The sequence below is a fragment of the Melospiza melodia genome, chromosome 16 (genome assembly GCF_035770615.1).
Source record: "Melospiza melodia melodia isolate bMelMel2 chromosome 16, bMelMel2.pri, whole genome shotgun sequence".
In the NCBI taxonomy this organism is placed as follows: domain Eukaryota; kingdom Metazoa; phylum Chordata; class Aves; order Passeriformes; family Passerellidae; genus Melospiza; species Melospiza melodia.
The window spans coordinates 14,435,316-14,450,628 of NC_086209.1; the positions used below are offsets into that span (position 1 = coordinate 14,435,316).

At 47.8% G+C, this 15,313-nt stretch overlaps 1 protein-coding gene across 1 annotated transcript; it reads left to right on the forward strand.

Moving 5' to 3' along the window:
* Window positions 1-7,393: 7,393 nt before the first annotated feature.
* Window positions 7,394-15,105, forward strand: LOC134425780 (G-protein coupled receptor 83-like). Its single transcript, XM_063170744.1, has 4 exons — window positions 7,394-8,281; window positions 9,878-10,003; window positions 11,578-11,711; window positions 12,226-15,105. Exons 1-4 carry the CDS (start codon window positions 7,904-7,906, stop codon window positions 12,848-12,850), a joined length of 1,263 nt encoding a protein of 420 aa, XP_063026814.1. The 5' UTR covers window positions 7,394-7,903; the 3' UTR covers window positions 12,851-15,105.
* Window positions 15,106-15,313: the final 208 nt, after the last annotated feature.

Here is a 15,313-nt window from a genome sequence, read left to right on the forward strand (position 1 = left end):
ATTTCTTCCAAGCTGAGAGCCCAGATACAATGGTAGTCTCTGAAGGAAAATAGTTGTGATGATGACTGCAGCCTTAGTGGCATTGTTCCTCCTTGACATTCTCCAGTATGAAAGAAATGAATGACATTACCTTAAAAAATATGTTCTGGATGCAGGTGAGGTCTCATCAGCCTGATTCATCAAGCAAAGCCTTTAGGGTACTTTGACTCAGACACTTTTTTCTTTCCCTAGTTCCCTGCACCAAGGAACTCCCATTCTCCTTGATTCAGTCCTTTGGAATGGCTTTATCTGTCCTTCAGAACATTTTTTTCCTTTATTGTTAGTTCCAGGACAGTGAAGGGTTCAGCACTTGCCAGTGGGTCTGGCTGAGCTGTGTTCCTTCTGCTTAACAGGGAACAAATGAAGATGTTCTTGTCTCTTGCTTATTTTAGCTGGGTGAGGTTGACTTTTTTTCTTTTCTTTTCCTTTTTTTTCCTTTTTTTTTCCCCATACTCCTGTCACTCATGTTACAGAGAAATAAAGAAGAACAAAGGCTGTCTCATTACACTTTCACTGCCAAGTAATTCATCTGGAATGTATTTGTGTTTCTGTAATGTGGAATGTTGTGTGCTGGGGAGAAAACAAGACCAGATAATTTCTACTCTGCTGATCACTGTCAGTTTACAGTATGGACCAGAACTTTAAAATACCAGTAACTTGGAAACTAAAAAAAGTTTTGGGAAAGGTTTTAAAGGAGAAAGTGGTTTACTGGAGAAGAGTTTGAGACTGATGGGGTGATGGTGTTGGGACTGCAGAGGTGCCTGATGCTGTCATGAGCTGAGGGTCAGCAGAGCAGCGCTGAGGTCAGTGCTGGGGCAGCAGCAGGGAGGATGTGCTGAGCTGCAGGAGGGTCAGTGCACCCATTCCTTGGGTGTCCTGGTGCCCACAGCTCCCTGATGCCCAGGTGAGGAGTGGGCAGTTCAGGCTGTGGTGCCCCAAGCTCCCCTGGCTGCCCTGGGCAGGTGATGGGCAGAGAGCAAGGTTCAACCTGGATGTTCACTCTTCTGTCTTAAAAATACTTCTACACAGTAATTTATATAAACACCCCCTGTAATGCCCCACACCTTTGCCAACTCACCTCATCAAATTACTGATGGTACCTTGAAAAAAGTGCAGTCCCCCCATACAGGGGGGGGTGCCACAGCTCTGTATCCTGGTTCCAGCATCAGACCTCTGCAGCAGGAGACACACTGAGACTGAAGAGGAAAAAGGATACTTCCAAAGGGTTTTGTGGTTTTTCTAATATATCTTTATCTTTAGGACCAGCTCAAACAAACATCCCTTCCTGGATACACATTCAGCTTCTTTTCTTCCCAGCTTTCCTTCAAATCCAAGTGTTACATGGAGTCCCATCGGACCGAGCCGCTGCCACCTGCACTGTGCTCACTTCAGGCTGGAGCTGCCAGGTGGGAGCTGTGGGACCACAGCAGGGGTGTGGTGGGTGGTTCCTGGCACCTGTGCCCAGCTTCTGCTCTCAGCTGGGAAGAGCTGCTCTGAGACCACCTCCTGTTACACTACCCAAAGCCAAAGCCAAGCAGTTTGGGCTCAGGTTTGTGCCCCCCCCAAGGCTCTCAGTTTCCCTGAACTGAGTGCTGACACCACCCACCTGGCTTCCCCCAGCACCAGCAACCAGGCAAAGAGAAGAAAGGCTGGGATGTTATGGAGAGAGGGTAGCAGCTGTGTAATTTTACATAACAGCACAGTTTTGGGAGGTTTCAGGTGATTGTGCCGTAAGAGCAGCTGGTTTTGAGCTGCAGTTGGTCTGTGCTCAGAAATGGGTCAGTCAGTGAGAGGAAGGAGCTGTGAGGGCCATCACCCCTCCATCAGGGCAGCAGTGGGGCTGTGCATTTCACCCTGAGCCCTGCCCTTGGTCTCCATCCCTGTGAGGAGGTGCTGAGGCACAGGGTGGCAGGGTTGGGCTGGGAAATGGTCAAAACCCCTTTAACACCAGCTGTGCCCCTGCTGCACAGCAAGCAGCGCTGAGCAGGATCCTGGCAAGCTTTCCTCCAGCCCCAGCCCTTGTTTGGAGCTCACTTCTGAGCACTGACATCACTCCTGTGCTTGCCAAGGAGCCTCTGGGGCCCAGGGAGCAGGAGGGCTCTCAGGAGGGGCACCAATGTGTTGGTGTGCCAGAGACAGGTTTGTCTTTGGGGTGTGTGCTGCCTCTGCCCCTGAAATCTGGATGTTGAGAAGAGATTTGGGCATTCACAGATCATCTGGGAACGTGGCAGCTGGCATCTAAAGGAAAAAGTACATGTAAATTCTTTCCCCCTTGCAAGCCAGGAGTTGTAGTGAGTGCAGCTGGGGCTATAAGGAGAGAAAACAAAGCCATGGATAATTCTGCTTTTCCTGGAGCACTCAGATAAAGGGCAGTTGAAAGGAGAGAAGGGAATGAATGCAAGAAATGCTTTTCATACTAAGAATGCAAACTGACCCAAGCTGGAACCGTCATCAGTGTTTCCAAAACTTAGCCCCTGAAATATCTGAAGAAATAAAAAAGAACAAACAAAATCCAAGAGGAAATAAGAGGCACTGCAAAAGGCTGTGAATGCTTTAAGGGCAAAAGAATCCCAGTGGGAGATGCCCAGACTGGCAATGATGTGAAGGGCACTGGGGAGCAGATGAGTGCTGGCAGGTGGGGTGAGGGCTGATCTCTTGGCTGAGCTGCTTCCAGAGCCAACCTCCCACACCTGAGACAAGGCCATTTTCTGTTTCTCACTGTCCTGGAGCACCACTGCCCTCCCTGAGGCACCCCTGCACATTGCCTCCTCCAGCTCTGTGCCAAGAGCCCAAACTCAGCAACTGAACTCTGGGCTGAGAGACCGAAGTTGGAAATTTTATTAATTTAGAGAAGCCTTTGCTCCTGAAATATAGCAAAGTATTTTTAATTTTTTTTAAATTGAATGAGGTAAAATATATTGTCCATAGCTAAAACTTCAGATGGTTGGTGATGGCATTTATGTCCTGGCTTTCATTCAGATTTTCAGTGAAAAACTAGCATTTTTTTCAGAATATCACCTATTCTCCAGTCACTCTCTCAAAAAGAAAGCTGCTGCTCATGGGTGGGTTTTGGGACTGTATGTTCAGGGCTCATGGCATCCCTGTCTTCAGAAATGTTTCCTTTCAAATCATACTTTATCTTCTGCATCACTTATTCAAGGACCCTGGCTCTTGATTTCTGTCTGAACACTTGTAGCTGCTCTATAGTCAGTCTGTTTTTGTGGGGTTTTTTTGGGTGGTTTTTTTTTTTGTTATTTTTCAAAACTTCAAAGGAGTTTTCCTTCCAGAGGTGTTCCCTTCAAACTAAACTAAAAAGGCTTGACAGAGGCTTCAGGAGCAGCTGCCCACCCTTTGCCAGGGTCAGCTGGCTCTGGAACAACCCACCTGGAAAACCCACCTGGCCTTTTTCTCCTGGTATTGAATCCTCTAGAAAGTGAAAAACCCCCAACATTGCCTGAACCTGGCAGTGCTCACTCCTGTCTCCTGAGGGACCAGGAGTGACAGCTGCCATGTCACCTCCCCTGTACATCCTGTCTCCTCTCTATCTGCTGAGCCTTCTTTGCCAAGGGCCAATCTTCTGCATTAGTGCATGTCAAATTCCATGTCCTGAGCCAATAGAGACTCCCTTGGCTTTACCTCACAGCCATTGGACAGCCATGGGGAATAAACTGAAGCTTTAGAATAGAACTCTGTCCTTTCAGCTGAGAACAGCTTGCCTCTGCCCTCCTCAAGTGCTTTGCTCTGCGTGCTGCTCCTCTCTGGGTGTCTGGCACATGGAATTAGAAATAATTGCAGCTACAGTAGAGAAGTCATGGTAAACCTGCCAGGTACATTGTATTGAGCTAGAGCTGACTCTTCCTCTGGCCCTGGGGAGTTTCTCCAGGACAGTCAGCTAAGCCAGGCTGCTCTCTAGGAAAGGACACGGTCCATTACAGTGCATGCAGCTCCTCCCCAGTAATTCACTGTGAATAATTCTGATGTCAGGCTTCACTGCAGAAAGGCTGGCCTAGTGTGTCTGAAGAAGTTATTTCCAGCTCCTAAGTCAAGCATCAGCACCCTGGTATCCCACACATGTCCTCCATTTTTTGTTCCCTCTGTCTGTCTGTAGCATGAGAATCCAATTACACTGCTTCCAAGAAAGATCTGAGAATAAAACCTCAAATTCTCTTTCAAGGGGATATAATTCAGTATCTGGCAGAGACAGTTTGTGCCTAGCAGCTTCCTTCCACATTTTTCCCCCAAACAGGGATTTTTCTCAGGGAAAAAACAAGAGCCATTGGGACTGGTAAATTGACCACATTAAGAGTGGTAAATGTTATGATTTTGCCCAAAAGTCTGCCCTCATTAGGTGAAAATGTTTTGTAAAAGCTGGGTTATAGCTGCAATGGCTCCCATATATCAGGAGGAAGCACACAGTGATTAATGTGAGTGGGATGGAGGAACACACAGATGACCCTCATGTTGCTGGAGCTGAGCAGAATTTTCCCTCCCCAGAAGCCAAACCTTGGCTCACCTGCAGAGAAAGGCATGGTGTGCAGTGTGGTTTTGAATGGTTAGCACCTGTCTGAATTCCAGAGCTGCTTTATTTAGTGTATTACTGGGGTATTCACTCTGTCATCACCAAATGTGGGTTATTTATTATGATCAAGTCCATGAAATGTCCTGTAAAATTCCTGTTCCTGTTCGTCCCACGTTTTCTGAGTCACAAAAGCAGGAATAATCATTGCAAATGGAGAAGAATACAGTGTCCCAAGTGCATTAAAGCAAATATGGAAAGAGAAAATGTTGCAGATTCACGGTATGTAAGGAACGTCCAGACCTTTATTTTTAACACACCTTTTGAGTGAAATAAAATGTCAAGGGTTGTTCTATAGCTCTTGTTGATTCTGTTATTTATCAAACTTTTATTTCACATAGAAAAGAGTAAACTATGAAACTCTCTAGGGCAGAGAAGTCTTGCAAGAAGGTGAATGATGCAACAAACACATTGAACTGAATTTTCCTCATTTGGACTTGACAATTTCAGCTGTTGAATTTTCTCCCTTTGGATGAGGCTCAGGCACTGAAACCTCCTGTCTGCTTCCAGCTGCTTTCAGCTCTGAATGGCAGAGCAGAGACACTTTCTTTTTCAGCCCAGAAATCTGATTATTGCACCAGCAGACCTTGGTTTAGCTTTGCCGGGATCCCAGCTCCCAGCTGGCAGGAGAGGATTCTCTCAGAGGCTGGAATCTCCTGGTGGGTGCTCTGGGCATCAGCTCTGGGGGTCCTGAGTGCAGACCCAAAGAAGCAGAGCAGCACTTCATCTCCAGCAGCTCTCACCTCCTTTCCTGATGACATGGGGACCCCACACTCAGCATCAGGAGTGGAGCTCAGGGAAGGATGGATGGAGAAGACCAAGGCAAGAAACCCAAAAAATCCACAGCTGGAACATGATGGGAATATCTGCATTAGGAAAAGTTTTAATGCAGTGGCCTCGGGTTCACAGAATTTCCCATCTGCCTTCCTGTGAAGTCTTTACAAACCTTATAAATATGAAACATAACAATCTGCAGGGACCTGTGGGGACAACTTTATTCAGTTTTTGAGCTCAATACTCCAGTGATGAAGGCATTTTCTGTACATCTTCGTGGGAGCAGACAGGGGCAAGCATTTGAAAGCATGTACTGACTGAGCCTGTAGTAACAGCCTGCAGAGAAAATCTCCACTGCTATTATGATTTGCCTCATCAATAAATTTTGTCCAGTAGTGGAGATGAATCATGTCTTTAGAATTCATTTCCTTAAAATAAGCCTAAATTCAGGTGCAGGTGCAAGCAGCCTCGACCCTGGATGCTTTTACATGCTGTACAATGAGTGTGACTGCTGAATTATCTCACTTCTCTCTGTCAGGCAGGAAAAACTCCCTGGAGGGAAGTAGAGGAAAGATTCCATGAACCCACTGAGCTCAGGGACTTGTTCCCAACAGGCCCCTTGGCCTCCATGAGCAAAGGCAATGAACCATGGCAATGTCCTGTGAAAATGCTTGAAATCTGGTGATTTCATGTTCCCAAGGATCTGAATTTTTATAGTATAGCTCTGATTTCTCTGGCCCTCATCAACATTGATCTGCTGATGAGATTACATTAGATCTGTTCAGAAGGTGGATATGTATCTCAAATGACATTTCAGCAATCTGATATTTCTTTTCAAAAGAGCACTACTAACAAGGAGAATGCTAAATAATCTCACAAAAATGAAAATTTCCAATAATTTGTGTCTCAAGTAGTGTCAACATGTGAAAGCCAAAAATCTTCTACAGAAACAAGGGGTGGCACAATTCACCTGGATGGGTTGGCAAAAGTGCATTTCTCCTATGCTTTGTCTGTCTGCCTGAGAGGAGCCAGCACCAATGCATTATGAGCCCCAAATCCTGCTTTGAGCATCTCAGAATGTTTGCAAGTGAATAATAACTGCAGCAAACCAGTGTGTGATTGCTGAAGTATTTGTACCTGCAAGAGAATAAATCTGTTCTGCAGGAATATGGGATGAGAGTCACCCCCTCTAGCACCTGGGACATCTCACTGCTGTTGGGTTCATGCATGTGCATGCTTCCTCCTCAAATCCCAGTTTCTGGAACCTGTACTGTTTTGAGACTCAGGGAGCAGAGGGGAGAACTGCAGCTTTTGTGGCAGTGGACAAAACACAAGTGCTGCTGTGCCCCCTCTCCCTCCTGGTGCACAGTAGGGAAAAGGCAGGGAAATACAAAGGGGCCTGCTGGGGCCATATACAGCAAAGGAGCCCAGGGATGGAGCTCTGTGTGTTCCTGCACCTCTGCCAGGCTGCTGCAGAGATGCCAGAGGTGCCCGAGTGCCCCGGGGTCAGCACAGACCCCAGCCCAGCCGGGATGCAGAGAGTGGCCATTCTGAGTGCCCCCTGTGCATGCTGGGCTGCTGCTCCTATTGTCAGATTGCATTTCACTTTTCACTCTGTCCTCTGCACCACATGAGAGCAGGAAGGGGCTGGGGCTAAGCACAAGGCCCTCAGATGTTCTCTGCTAAATCTCTGGGATGAAGAGAAAGAGAGGTGCCATAGAGCAGTGAAGATGCTTCACCCCCACGCAGCAGTTGTGCTGGGGGTCCAGAGAAGAGCAGAGAGCAGACAGGGGAGATCATAGCACATCCACCCTCTGTCTGTGTTTTGCTGCTCTCTGGATCTGCACATGTCAGGCTGTGCTGTTGCCCACGTGTGGGTTGTGATACACCTCAGGAAAAACTGGGAAGAGATCTGCCATTGGCTCCTTCCTGTGCAGTGTGTCATCTGGCAGCTGTGTATATCACAGGGAACACAGGGACCATTCTGCTGCTCAGCAAAGCTGCTTCACTGAGTTGTCAGAGATACTTGGAGGGGGAAAAGCAGAGCAAAAGACAGCCCTTGATTTTTTGTTTCTGCCAAGCTCTGAAAACTCTTGGGAAACAGAAACGTGATGGATTAAGGACTGTGTGGAGAACTACTAAAGCAGATTTCTGAGGATAAGTTGCAGATTGAAGAAGAACAGTGCCCAAAAGGAATTATTCACTAAGATTTCTTCCTTGGTGCAGAGAGAAAGTGTTTGGGGATCTCTGATATTTCAGCCTCTGAATCAGCATCTCTGAGGGGGACATATGGGACTTGAGGACAGCCTACAGGGAGCCTCTGAGGTGAAGCTGATGTGTCCCCAGCACAGGCAGAAGGACCCATTTATCAATCCTTTTCTCTAATTTGCAACCATGGGGCAGATTTTGAAAAGGCAAGTGTGTGTGTTCCCTCCTGCAGCCACTGGCTTTAGCAGCTGAGCTGGCAGAAGGTGCTGACGAGTGCGGCTGAACCAGGGCTCAGCTGCCCCAGCCATGAGACAGCACACCTGGTTCCCCTTGCAGTACATGCCCAAGCCCTTCTGGAGAGCAGAGAACCACAACACCACCAGCTTCTTCTCTGCACTGTACGGCTTCCCCAACCAGTCCTTCTTCCACAGTGACTTGAACCTGGAGGACCTGGGCGACTTTGACAGCGGAGCCAAGTACGAGGGCGAGTCCCAGAGCCGGACAGTGCAGGCGCTGCTGATCGTCGCCTACTCTGTGATCATCTGCATCTCCCTCTTTGGCAACATCCTGGTGTGCCACGTGGTCATCAAGAACAAGAGGATGCACTCTGCCACCAACCTCTTCATCGTCAACCTGGCTGTTGCTGATGTGATGATCACCACCCTCAACACCCCCTTCACACTGGTGAGCCCCGTCCAGCCGGTGTCTGTGTGTGCCTGTCAGCTGTGTGCACTGCGATTGAGGGGCAGGGACCAGGCTGGGATACAGACTTACTTTTGGCCCCATTCCCCTGTTGCCTCCTGGAGAGGGTGCAGTCATGGCCCCCATCCCAAAGACCCCCTGAGCAAGTGGAGCTGGGGGCTCACATCCCCTCCAATCCATTGCAGGGCTCTCTCTGCTGCAGCCTTCCCCCTCTGCCTAGGCAAGGCACAGATCTGGGAGCCCTTTTTGCCTGTACATGGGGAAGGAAGTGGGGACAAGTTTGACACAAGAAAATCCAGCTAATGGCTGGTTTCCTATGGAAACAACATGAACCAGGTCAGTCCCTGTGCAACATCTCAGGGAAGTGCTCAGGCTGCACTGAACAGTGTCGGTGGCATGTCCCTCCCTCGGCCACTACAGACAGTGCTTCCTGGGGTTAATGGTTCTTTTCTTATTTTCAGTGACTAAAAAATAGATGAGATAAAAGAATATTATAAATATATTATATAAAAGACTATTAAATGCATGAGGTGGGAAAAATGAAAGATTAATTTCTTGCCCCACTGTCACAGACTATACATGCCCTGTACACAGGACTCTGCTCCTGGATTTAACCCAGCACTCCAGTTCAAAATCCTCCTGCTTCATCCCTGCCCAGAGCACTCTTTAGCCTTCCAAAAGCAGGTTTTGAATTAGTTATTGGAATTCATCCTTTCTTAAACTGATGCTGTTTCTTTGGTGGCACTTCTCTGCCTTGCTCTGATGGGATTTGCATCCTGTAATTTGTTCAGGGAGAGCCTGGTGCCCTCTTGTGTGTTCACACACAAACAGCCACACACTGGGCACGTGTAATTAAATTTCTATCAGCTCTCTCAGGAATGAGCTTTGCACCAGCTCCAGAGATCCAGCACACTGCTGCAGTTCAGTGACAGTCAATGCTGCAAGAGTCACCCCTACAGGGAAATTAATTAGACTAATTGAAAACAGATTAGCTAGTCTAATTTTCTGTGGACAGGTGCTTTGTAGTAAATATACTTTACTTCAAATTAGCTTAATCTGCAGGAAAATGAGTGACATTAATTTGTAATTAATATTACACAGTCAGGAATAACAAGGTAATGAGGCAATTTGGCACATTCTCCTATGCAGAAAAGCCATCATCAGTAAGACCTCTCTGGGAACAGGTGAGATGGATTCCATGGATTTCTCTCACTAAGTTTGCAGACTGTGCAGCTTTCAGCATCCAAAGGTATAATGTTTTCTGGGAGGCACCTAGTGTGCCCTGCAGAGCTTTAGCCTCAGAGCTAAGATTTCTTTATGTGTTTCAGAAGGGCCATGGTAAATTTACAAGTGTACACATGTACACAACATACACAGAGCACTGCTCAAGCCATGGGTTTGCACAGTGCAGTAAGTCTCACCTCACTTTGAGACCCTCTTGCACAGTCACTGTTTCCCTAGGAAAAAAGGAGGATAAAGCACCTCCAAAGCCTCAGGAAGCTGTATTAAAGCGCCTGGGAAGCCAATTTGCTTCTCTTCAGTACTGCTCCTCTTAATCTGATGTTGTCTGTTCTCCAGGTGAGGTTTGTGAGCAGCACCTGGGTGTTTGGAAAGCTGATGTGTCACATCAGCAGGTTTGTTCAGTACTGCTCTGTCCACGTGTCTGTGCTCACCCTCGCTGCCATCGCACTGGACCGGCACCAGGTATGTTGAAGACACCACTCCTGTGCTTGCTGGAAAATAATGTGCTAAATACACAGTTGTTTCCTCCTCAAATCCCAGTGCCTGAAACCTGCACTGTTTTGAGACTCAGGGAACAGAGGGGAGAACTCCAGCTTCCATGGCAGTGGACAAAACACTCGTGTTTTTTACAGTGAGGGTGATGAAATACTGCAATGGGCTGTCCAGAGAGGTTGTGGTTGGTGGGAGTCTCTGTTCTTGGAGATTCTGAAAACTCAAATCAGTGTCAGACAGCCTGGTCCAGCCCTGCTCTGCCTGAGCCATTGGGCTTGTGGGCTCCCTGCCCTCCTCAGCCCTGCCTCAGAGCACAGGGAATGAGTGCTGAATTCAAACATCAGCCAGCCCACACGATCTCTGCACACAGATTTATGAGAGTCTGTTCTGATGCTTGCCCCATTCCTTGCCTTAGGCTGGAAACAGTAAGAACTGTGTTAACTCATCCAGCTCAAGGTGATAAATTCTCTCCTCCTCCAGCCCTGATACCAGCCAGGAAAAACTTTCAAGTCAAGCAATCAGTACAGACTGAAGTGTTTCCTTGAGTGAAACAGAGTTTGTAATTTGTTCTTTAGCTGATGAGTGCTGAGTGCTGGGAGGCCAGATCCAGCAAGGTGAGCTCTCAGGTAGATTGGATTTCTTGCAGTGCTGGAGTCACTGAAACAGTTGCTACAGAAAAGCAACTTCAGGTGATAAATGCCGTGGCTGGATGAACTTCAGACCAGGAACTGGCTCCACCTGGTGTCAGAGAATCACGGGGACTGCCAAAGCAGAAATCAGCCACTTCTATCCCTTTTACCACAAAGAGTTTGACAGTCTGCCCATTTCATGTGCAATATTACGGCTCCTGAAATCAAAGCACTTTGACAGTGATTCATTTTAATCAGTAGATTCTGGGTTGATTGCAAGGCATGGCTTGGTATCAATAAGTGTTTAATTAAGGGCAAACAATACATGCCCTTAAATTCAGTGGAGGGGGTTCCTCAGGGCTGGAATGAATTAGTATGGCCCAAGGAGATAAAGGCAGAAGTCCGGAGATGTCCTGGACTAAAGAGAAGCCAACAATTGCCTCTATAAATATTGCTAATCCTGAGAAATTCCATAGCAGACAGATACTCTGGAGGAGCTGTACTACTTGATTAAGAAGGTATTTATAATGGGACTAGAAATGACATGCATAAAATACCGAAGACCTCATCAGCCAAGAGATCATCTGGATGCCATGATAGGTCTATTTTTAATTACTGTTTCATTGCCTAAGGTAATCCTCCAGAGTGCATATAGCTCTACAGAGATCTCACCGTGATCTCTGGAGTCTCTGAGGGGTCACACAGAATCTGTGCTCAGGCTCTGGGCCAGCAGTAACATCCAATACACACACAACTTCATGCATTTTCCTTGTGCTCCCTGAAATCCTGCAAAGTGAGTCTCTCTGCCTTTTAACACTGAAGAGATGTGGAGCTGCTGCTGCATGTCACATGCAAGATGGGGCTCAAAGAGTGACCCAGACACTGTAAATCCTCAGGAGTTGCTGTTCTCTGCAGGTGATCATGCACCCTCTCAAGCCACGCATGTCCATGGTGAAAGGAGGGATTTGCATCATCATCATCTGGGTCATGGCCAGCTGCTTCTCACTGCCCCACGCCATTTATCAGACTCTGACAAGTTTTTATATTGGGTAAGACATTTACATATTTTTTGTTGTATGATATTTGCAAAGCCCCAGATAAGCCAAGGCCACACCCCTCCATCCATGTTATTAGAGCAGAAAGGGTGGTGAAAACAGAGAAGTTTTAGTTCCTTTCACATGGGTGCTGTGTCTGTCACAAAGGGACAATGAAAATCAATGGAATTGATTTTCCAGGTTGGTTCATTAGCTGTTTTGGGCTCAGAGGTTCAACCATGTAACTTGGGGCAGGCAAAGGGGAGAGAGCCCCTTTGTCAGCAGAGGATACAGATGCCAATATGGATGATTTCTTTCTTCTCCTGGGGATTTGTTTAAGATAACCTTCACTGGAGCCAAAGGTCAGACCTAGAGTAAAATTTTCCATTGAAAGTGGCACCTTCCTATGACATCAAATGAGTTCTGCCACCTGTACCTGTACTGAAACTTGTCTGAATGTCTGGGCTGTTTGTCCTCAGATGTGTGCAGCTGCTAGTGGAATTGAGAGCTCTTTCTCTTTGATCTCCAGAAACAGAACCATCCGAATGGTCTGCCTCCCCAGCTTCCCTCCTCCTGCCGATCTTTTCTGGAAGTACCTGGACCTGACTACGTTTGTTCTCTTGTACGTTCTGCCCTTGCTTGTGATCTCCATTACCTACACCATAGTGGCCAAAAAGCTGTGGCTGAGGAACGCCATCGGGGACCTCACCATGGAGCAATACTATGCCCACCAGAGGAAGAAGAAGATGACGCTGAAGATGCTGATGGTGGTGGTGGTTGTGTTTGCCGTGTGCTGGTTCCCCCTCAACTGCTACGTGGTGCTGCTCTCCTGCAGGGCCATCCACAGCAGCAACGCTCTCTACTTTGCTTTCCACTGGTTCGCCATGAGCAGCACCTGCTACAACCCCTTCATCTACTGCTGGCTGAACGAGAGCTTCCGCGCGGAGCTGCGCTGCCTGCTGTGCGTGTGCCGCCGCCGGAGCTCGGCGCAGGGCCACGCTCTGCAGCCCCTCTCCCCCCTGTTCCGCCGGGCCAAGCCTGACAACTGCCCCTGCAGGAGGAGCAGCACGTGCCAGAAGGCACAGGCACCCCCACAGAGGAACTCCGCAAGGACCGACATATCCAGCGTGCAGCCGATCGTGGCGGAAAGCTGAACCTTTCATCTGACAGCTGGGCAGCATCACACAGGGATTGCAAAATCATGGGGAAACTGGTTGGGAAAGGGCTCTGGAGACCATCAACTCAACCAACAGCATGCAAACTTCAACCTTTGACTGGGTCGTTCAGGACCTTGTTCTCTCAGGTATCACAATTCTCTAGGGATGAATTGCCCACTTGTGGGCTCCAGAAGGAGGGGTGTTGAGTGAATTTTTCATTGGAACAGTTCCATCAGTCAGCAAAAAATAAAAAGAATTATTTAACAGCACACAAAGCCTTTCATGGGGAAGCTACACTGGTTATACACACACCAGCTACACACTGCAGCTTGATGTAAACTGTTAGGGCTTTAACTTTGTGAATTGACATTTCTTTGGCATAAAATCTAAATTATTTTCACTTTCAATAGTATTTTATTTTTTACCAGTCCTCAAGAGCTGTGTTCTTTGTGGCTTCCGTGCCAGCTGGCAGCCCTTCCCCTCTGGGTCAGCCTGTCTCTCTGTCCTGTAGTTATCCTGTGGGCAGCAGCAGCAGCAGCCTCCAAGTAGCTATGGAATTGAGGATTCTGCCTTTGTCTGAGATGGAACCAGCAGACCAGACCTGCAGCTTTTCAACTCAAAAGGCAGGGGATGGAAGAAGTTTAACCTGTAACATGTAAACAGTAATGTATTCCCTGCTCAGTTAAACTGAGCATCTGACAATGTGCCACAGCATTCGCCTCAAGCACAGATCCTTGTGTTCCAGCTACATCGCCAGTGGCAGGGTGCACCGATGCTGGTCCTGGTCCAAATAGTGCCTCTGGAATTCAAGAGATAGCTGGGATTCCTGGGGGTGTGTGTGCCTGACAGCTGGCACCAGCAGCTGCCGCTCTGGGGGCTCACAGTGGAGCCAGCCACCACATTTCAGAGCTGGGTTTGGGTCACTAGAAAGAGATACCCAATGGGAGCACGTGGCCAGCTTCAGCCTATGACTATGAAAAGCCACCAAAGTTGTGCTCTCCTCTTTCTCAGAAAGAATAACCAGTTTCTTTGTATCCATTCTGCACTGGCTCAGCCCTTTTGTTGGTAAAGGGTTGAGCTTCAAAAGACAGTGAAAAGGAAATGAGCTTGTCTTCCCATGCAAAATACTCTAAATTACACCTCTTTAGCTGAGCATTTCCACCCAGACTGGCAGCATGTCACAGCTGCAGGCCTGCGTGAAAAGTTGCTTCAATTTGGAAATCAAGATGCTTTGATGGGTGCAAAAATGCGTGACCTGAGAACGTATTTGTATTTCAAAAAGAAACTGTGAAGGGGAGGAAGGAGTAAGAGTAACACTAACCTTGCTTTTTCCTAAGTTATTGTGGGAAGGAGGAGGACAACTACAGCTGGGGCAGGGACCTGGCATGGCCTGGGACGCTGCAAATCCCAGTGGCATTGACAGCACTAAGGCTTCAGGTCTGTGCTCCCATCTGAGGCACAGTGATCTCTTTTCCTTCACATCTGCAGGAATTACTTTGCAGAGGATTTGCTAAGGGGAGGAAATGGAATTAGGAACATCTCCTCAGAGAGCAAATACCCAGGGCTCAGGTATTGGCTCTGACCAGGTGAACCTTTGATTTGGTTCCAGTGGAGTGGAGTCCTGCCTGGAGCTGGCACCACAGAGGCAGTACCAAAACCTTTAATTCTGTGGTACAAGTAAATTACAGCATTAACCAGACATTACTCCTAACTGTGTGTTTTACTGTCTGGAAAATGGGGAATCCATGACTCTGCAAATGGCATTTCCCTACTATTACTATCTGGAAGTTTCTATAAACAAGATGTCTCTTCTTAAAAAAACAAACCAATCACAAATGCAAATAAACATTGTTACTGTAACTTAGTAAAACTTATTCAAATGTTCTTCTCTTTACATAGGAAAAAAATCAATAAAAACAAATAATGCAGTTTGCATGTATATCCCAACCCACTCCCAGAGATCTGTCAAACTCCTTACTCTGGGCTAAATAAATCAGAGTCTGTTCTTGCTCCTCATCCCTCAGCAGGACAGCACGCTGGCTCAGCATCCCTCAGCCCTGTGTGAATGGCTGGATGGTGCAGGCCAAGGTCACAGCCACAGGCTGCCCATCTGCCCATGGCAGCAGGGAGACATCATCCCTCACCTGTCAGCCTCATCCCTCACCTGTCAGCATCATCTCTCACCTGGCAACACCATCCCTCACCTGGCAGCATCATCCCTCACCTGGCAGCATCATCCCTCACCTGTCAGCCTCATCCCTCACCTGTCAGCCTCATCCCTCACCTGTCAGCATCATCCCTCACCTGGAAACACCATCCCTCACCTGGCAGCATCATCCCTCACCTGTCAGCCTCATCCCTCACCTGTCAGCATCATCTCTCACCTGGCAGCATCATCCCTCACCTGGCAACACCATCCCTCACCTGTCAGCATCATCCTTCACCTGGCAACAGCTCTCC

Bases quoted from the DNA above. Each gene is read 5' to 3' on its own strand.
- LOC134425780 (XM_063170744.1), top strand. From the start codon at position 7,904: ATGAGACAGCACACCTGGTTCCCCTTGCAGTACATGCCCAAGCCCTTC. The intron at 8,282-9,877 runs GTGAGCCCCGTC...TCTGTTCTCCAG, and splicing joins TCAACACCCCCTTCACACTG to GTGAGGTTTGTGAGCAGCAC. The intron at 10,004-11,577 runs GTATGTTGAAGA...TGTTCTCTGCAG, and splicing joins TCGCACTGGACCGGCACCAG to GTGATCATGCACCCTCTCAA.